At 42.2% G+C, this 5,263-nt stretch overlaps 2 protein-coding genes across 5 annotated transcripts in view; both read left to right on the top strand.

The window, feature by feature from the left end:
- LOC106958813 (anoctamin-7-like) overlaps positions 1 to 1,991 on the top strand; it is a 22,913-nt gene extending 20,922 nt beyond the window's left edge. Inside the window, exons 19-24 of one of the 4 annotated variants that reach the window (XM_015050924.1) lie at positions 85 to 121; positions 224 to 429; positions 502 to 632; positions 714 to 804; positions 1,033 to 1,152; positions 1,258 to 1,991. In XM_015050924.1, the coding sequence (XP_014906410.1) occupies positions 85 to 121; positions 224 to 429; positions 502 to 632; positions 714 to 804; positions 1,033 to 1,152; positions 1,258 to 1,332 (660 nt within the window). In that variant the 3' untranslated portion in view covers positions 1,333 to 1,991. Of the gene's footprint in view, positions 1 to 84; positions 140 to 208; positions 430 to 501; positions 633 to 713; positions 805 to 1,032; positions 1,153 to 1,257 lie in introns of all 4 variants that reach the window. The other 3 variants (XM_015050923.1, XM_015050921.1, XM_015050922.1) reach the window with 3 other exon arrangements.
- A 1,413-nt stretch (positions 1,992 to 3,404) lies between these two features.
- ano7 (anoctamin 7) overlaps positions 3,405 to 5,263 on the top strand; it is a 25,474-nt gene continuing 23,615 nt past the window's right edge. Inside the window, exons 1-2 of the mRNA XM_015050928.1 lie at positions 3,405 to 3,520; positions 3,627 to 3,742. Of these exons, the coding sequence (XP_014906414.1) occupies positions 3,653 to 3,742 (90 nt within the window). The 5' untranslated portion in view covers positions 3,405 to 3,520; positions 3,627 to 3,652. The remainder of the gene's footprint in view (positions 3,521 to 3,626; positions 3,743 to 5,263) is intronic.

Raw genomic sequence — 5,263 nt, 5'->3', positions numbered from 1 at the left:
GCGTGGTGGCAGAGAAACAAAATGCATCCTCTCCTGAAGGCAGGGGAGGGGACTCAGACGATGATGGACGTTTCTCCCTGGGAGGCAGATTACGAGCTGCTGGTCTGTGAGGGACTCTTCGGTGAATATCTGGAGATGGGTAACCAAAGCCTCTGTTTGCTCCAGAATCAAAGAGCCTCCATGACTGTGGGTTGTTTCTGAAATCTAGTGCTTCTCTTCTCAGTGCTTCAGTTTGGTTTCATCACCATCTTTGTGGCAGCGTGTCCTCTCGCTCCTCTCTTCGCTCTCATGAACAACTGGGTGGAAATCCGTTTGGACGCTCAGAAGTACGTGAAGGAATTTCGCCGCCCAGTGGTGGAGCGAGCTCAGGACATCGGCATCTGGTTTCACATCCTGCAGTTCATCTCACACATGGCCGTCATCAGCAACGTGAGTCTCCGGTCCTGATGAGGAGCAGCTTTCCTGAGAGATAGAAAATACTTTCCCAAAATCTGTTTCCAGGCTTTTCTCATTGCCTTCACCTCGTCCTTTGTGCCTCGGCTGTACTACCGTTACACCAGGGATAGCACCCTGCGCGGCTTCGTTAACTTCACCCTGGCAACAGCCCCGCTCAGCCACAACTCCACCTGCAAGTAATGGCCTCAATCTGCCTGTCCGGTACCATTGTCCTCCCAATGGCAGCAGGTTTGGACCTTAACATTGGTTTTGTGCAGGTATAGAGGTTTCAGGGATGATAACGGTGATTATCTGCCGGAGTACTTTCACCTCATTGCTATACGACTCAGCTTCGTCGTCGTCTTTGAGGTCAGTGTCTCTTACAGTTTCTAATAGAGCAAGGGTTTGACTTCAGTGTCCAACTTGAGGCGCTGACCGCCTTTTTGACATGTGAAACGTGTTTGGTCTGAATGCCATGCTAGTGTCATGGACTTTCACTGGAGAAGCTTTAGTTGAGTGAGAGCGCCATCAGAGGTGACTGAAAGAAGCCGCTGTTGTCTGACTGATGATGTGTGTTTCACCATCTTTGTACCTCAGCATGTGGTCTTCTTCATCGGCCGACTGATTGACCTGACGGTTTCTGACATCCCAGAGGAGGTGGAGATTAAGATAAAGAGGGAGTACTACATGGCTAAACAGGCGCTGGCTGAGAATAAGGTCCAACATTTAAATCCTTGAAGTTTAGTTTGAGCATCATTTCCTTTCAGTAGGCCATGTGTTTGGCAGGAATGGTCTTAGATACATTTTCTTGTGTACCTCCAGGCTTTGGGGAAAGCCATGATGCCGAATGATAAGGATGTTGAGTCAGGTCATCGTGGATCCAAAGGCCTACTATAATGCGATCACTGCGTTGCATTACCAACAATCTGAACACGACCCCAGAGAAAACGGTTCCAGCTGACCTGAAGCCTGGCTGCATCAGAACTGACCGGTTCATGTGGAGGTTTTACAACCTGCAGAGCTGGGCTCCTTCTGGATGTTTACTGGACTAATATAAAATAATTTAGCTTTCCAACTTGTCACAGAACAGTGTGCCGGTGAAGTGTCTTCCTACCTTTACCTTCTGAAACCAGAATCAAAGACCTGTGAGATTTCTGAGTAACTCTCCTCAGAACCTTGACCGACCCAGAGCTGAAAGCTTCTCAGGAACTTCCTCAAACAGAGGCTTGAAGTAGAACCACTGAAAATGAAAATGTCTTTTCTTCTGCTGCTGGAGGAAGCTAAAGCTTATTCCAAGCGGCTTATGATGTACAATAATATTTAGAACAAGTTACATCCAGCACAGGCATTCTGGATGTGGGAACTTAAATTAGGCTTAGCTTGGGCTATGAATGTTTGTGTTTTGGTCACTTGCAGTGATATAAATTAATCTGCTTCTGGAGCAGTAGGTTATTTCCATTTCTTCCGGCTGCTCAACTGTTGGTCAATTAATGTAGATTTTTTGAAGTATTTTAAGTTTAGCTCATTTCAAAGCAACACCAACTTGTCTTAGTGAGAAAAAGTAAATATTTACTGCAAATTTCTGAATGTTACATGTTTATTTTATAGGTCAGATTCGGTGTTTTATTTTTATTGTATTTTCGCTAATGCTTGATTAAAAATGAAATGTAATCGTTACATGTGAAATTATTCATTTTGTTGTTACAATAAAGAAACCATTGATTTGAAGGCTTGTTTCATTCAGGACATTTCAGTTCATGTGATTCACAATATGTCTGATTGGTTCATAATAATTTGAACATAAAGGTCTAGATTTACTGAGCCCACCTGAAGGGTCAGGGCCAACCACATCAGACAAGAACTGATTTCAGAAACATTAATGATCATCATGCAGTCCAGACAAAAACAGCTTGGTGTGAGACGCAGGTCAGCAAATGGAAGATCATAACCAAAGTGAGAGATGAAAAGTCAAGAGTTCAGAGGAAATGGAAACGTTGTAGAAAATCTTCAGAGTCCTGCCTTCTTTGACTCCTGAACTGGTAAAGAAGCTGCAGCAGATTGAAGAAAAAAGCCTCTGACCTCTGACCTGGAGGCTTTGAGCTGCAGAAACATGATTAATATTCAGTGGTAAGCTGCTGTTCTTCTGCGGCGCCAGCAGGTGGCAGCATGTTGCCTCATGTGACCGGTTCATTTTAGATGCTGGACTAAATATTTCACATTACTTTAATATGTATTATACAAAAAACAACTGCCATGATTTATAAAATAATTGTTTTAAATATGATGCTTATGGCATATTGTTTTTTTTTTATTATTGACACATTTTTCCTCTTTTTGTTAATTAAAACTACTCACTTCACGATCTGGTCTGAAAACTGTCAGATTTTCTTCTCTGACTCTTCTAATAAAAAATACCTTTTAAAAAGTGAAATCCGTTAATGGCGTACATGTGGGCGGGGTTAGTGTGAAGGGGGCGGAGCTTCGCGGTCTGGGTCAGCAGCTGCAGGTCCAGACAGCTGCAGAGGAGACCTGGACTGTCTGCAGGTGAGCAGCCTGAGGAAACGGATCCTTCATATCACTTTGACTCACTTTTAGTTTAAACAGAAAAATCATTTATCTTCTTAAAAGACAGCAAAACATTAAGTTGATTCAGGAAATTTTTTTTTCTTGTACATATTTATTCTTTTATAGTGATTAACAACTTATCTTAATCACTATATTTTTTCAGTGATCAAGCAGTGATACGAGTTGAGATTTAATTAATTTCTGGTTGTTTATTCAAGCCGTTCTTTTTTTGTTTTTAAACTGGAATTAAGGACAATAATTTGAATTTGTTGGATTCTCTCTGATCCTCACAGGATCAAAACTACAAGCGTTAATCGGTGGCTTCAATTTAAAATTAAATCTAAACAGCAACAGAACTTTTAGACGGTTTCTGAATTTAAAACCACGATCTGAGCAGTTTTTGAATAAAAACCTCTGCGTGTTTCTGCTGAAGAATCAACAGCTCCTGGAAAAACGACTCCAGCACTTTGAGCTGCGCTGAATTTACTGGGGAAAGCGGTGCAAGTGCTCATTTAAGCAGGTAAGACACCTGAACAACGCGACTCGGAGCGACCGCAGACCTGATGACGAGAGAAAGATGACAGGATGTGAGCTGTGAGCTACTGAGCGGGTTTGTGTTTCCACAGGAGGAGGAGGAGAAAGGTGGGCGAGGATGAAGAGCAGCGCGGAGAAGAGAGAGGACAGTAGTACCCTCATTGCCATGGAAACGACCTCTCAGATGAACTACGGCAGTATCACCAAGGTATCGGCTTTCCATTCACCACAGACGAGGAAATTCAAACATTCAGAAGCTGTAGTTCCTCACGGTGTCCTGCTCGAGTCCCTGCTTTTTAAGTTGGACGTTATTTTACCCTGAAAGCTGAACTTACAGGTTTTGACAGGCTAACATATCGGGGGCAGCTTCGTTCAGAAGGACGACGATTCATTCTCACTAAAACAGAAGAATAATTTGCCTTCGTGAAAATCTTTGCAGAACTTCTGGTTGCCTTAGTTTTGCTCCTGAGTCCTGGTCAGTGCTTATCTACTATCCTACCGAGATGCTAAATGTTCTGCCTGATTTGAAATTAAAGCTATTGCTGGAAGCTAATTCATAACCCAGTGTAATCTTATTTTTACACTGAAACCCTTGTGCTGTAGGGAAATCTAAACATTGCCCTTCAGACACAGGAAATGTTTAAATTGTGTTCAGCTTTCGGCAGGAAGTGAACCAGTAAATCTACTTACAAATGTGCTCATAAGTTTACATACCCTGGTAAATTTTTTTATTTTTTGACCATTTTTCAGCAAATAGGATCTAATAAAAACTTAATAGATAGTTCCTACAAATCTAAACCGGATGTGATCCACACCATCTTAGTAGGCAAGTAGGAGGGAAGAGTTCTCAAAAATTGTTCTCGAGTAATAGTTGTAATATACTTATGCTGTTAGATAGGGACGACGCTAGAGCTGGTTCAAACCTTGTGGCTTGTTTATTGTTGTCATAGCAACTCCATAGCAACTGTCATAACTGTTAGTTACGGTGCCTACCAAGATGGCTGTCAACTACAAAGTTGACGTTACATGAGAACTATGTATTGAAGAGGGCGTCGGTTTGCTGAATGTCCATCTCTACTACATTACAGCTCTTCTCACCAGCTTGTCCAGAAGCTCAAGTTCCTTGTCTGTGAGCTGCTTTTGTAGTTGTTTTGCTTTCCTCGAGACTCAGAAACCAGAAACGTCAGTGCAGGACTGGATGAAAGATACTAGGGTCTGTTGGGAGCCCAGTAACTCGCTCAGCTGTTCACACTCGTTTGTGTCAACATGAATGCACGTTCTGTGGCCAAAATCACCAGGGTATGTAAACTTTTGATCAGAGTCATTTAGGTAGTTTCTGTTGTCCTTACCATTCAAAAAGAGCAAACGCAGATGTTTGACAATAAATGGCTCGACCCAACCACTAAGTGAAAGGAACAGTTTTGGGTTGTCCTTTACATTCTCTTGAAAAATGGCCAAAAAAGTCAAAATTAGAGAAATTAGAGAACAGTGGGCTGTCTGTGTTCACCGGGGTTGGGATTCACAACCACCATGCACCTCCACCCAAGAGTAGCTATGACTGTTTTAAACCCCGTCTGTAAAATGTGCATATATTAAAGATGCTCAAGGAATTAAAGCACTTTGAACTGCCTTGTTGTTGAAAATGAAAATGTGCTATAGATAAAATATAATTGCCTATTTTAATATTCCAAAGACCAAGAACGGATATTCTGTCAACAGTGACCGTGTT

This window comes from Poecilia latipinna, unplaced genomic scaffold (genome assembly GCF_001443285.1).
Source record: "Poecilia latipinna isolate Pla-1442-1.1 unplaced genomic scaffold, P_latipinna-1.0 Scaffold1019, whole genome shotgun sequence".
NCBI classification, from domain to species: domain Eukaryota; kingdom Metazoa; phylum Chordata; class Actinopteri; order Cyprinodontiformes; family Poeciliidae; genus Poecilia; species Poecilia latipinna.
Note: the sequence above shows the minus strand (reverse complement) of the source record. Positions and strands in the feature narration are given on the sequence as shown.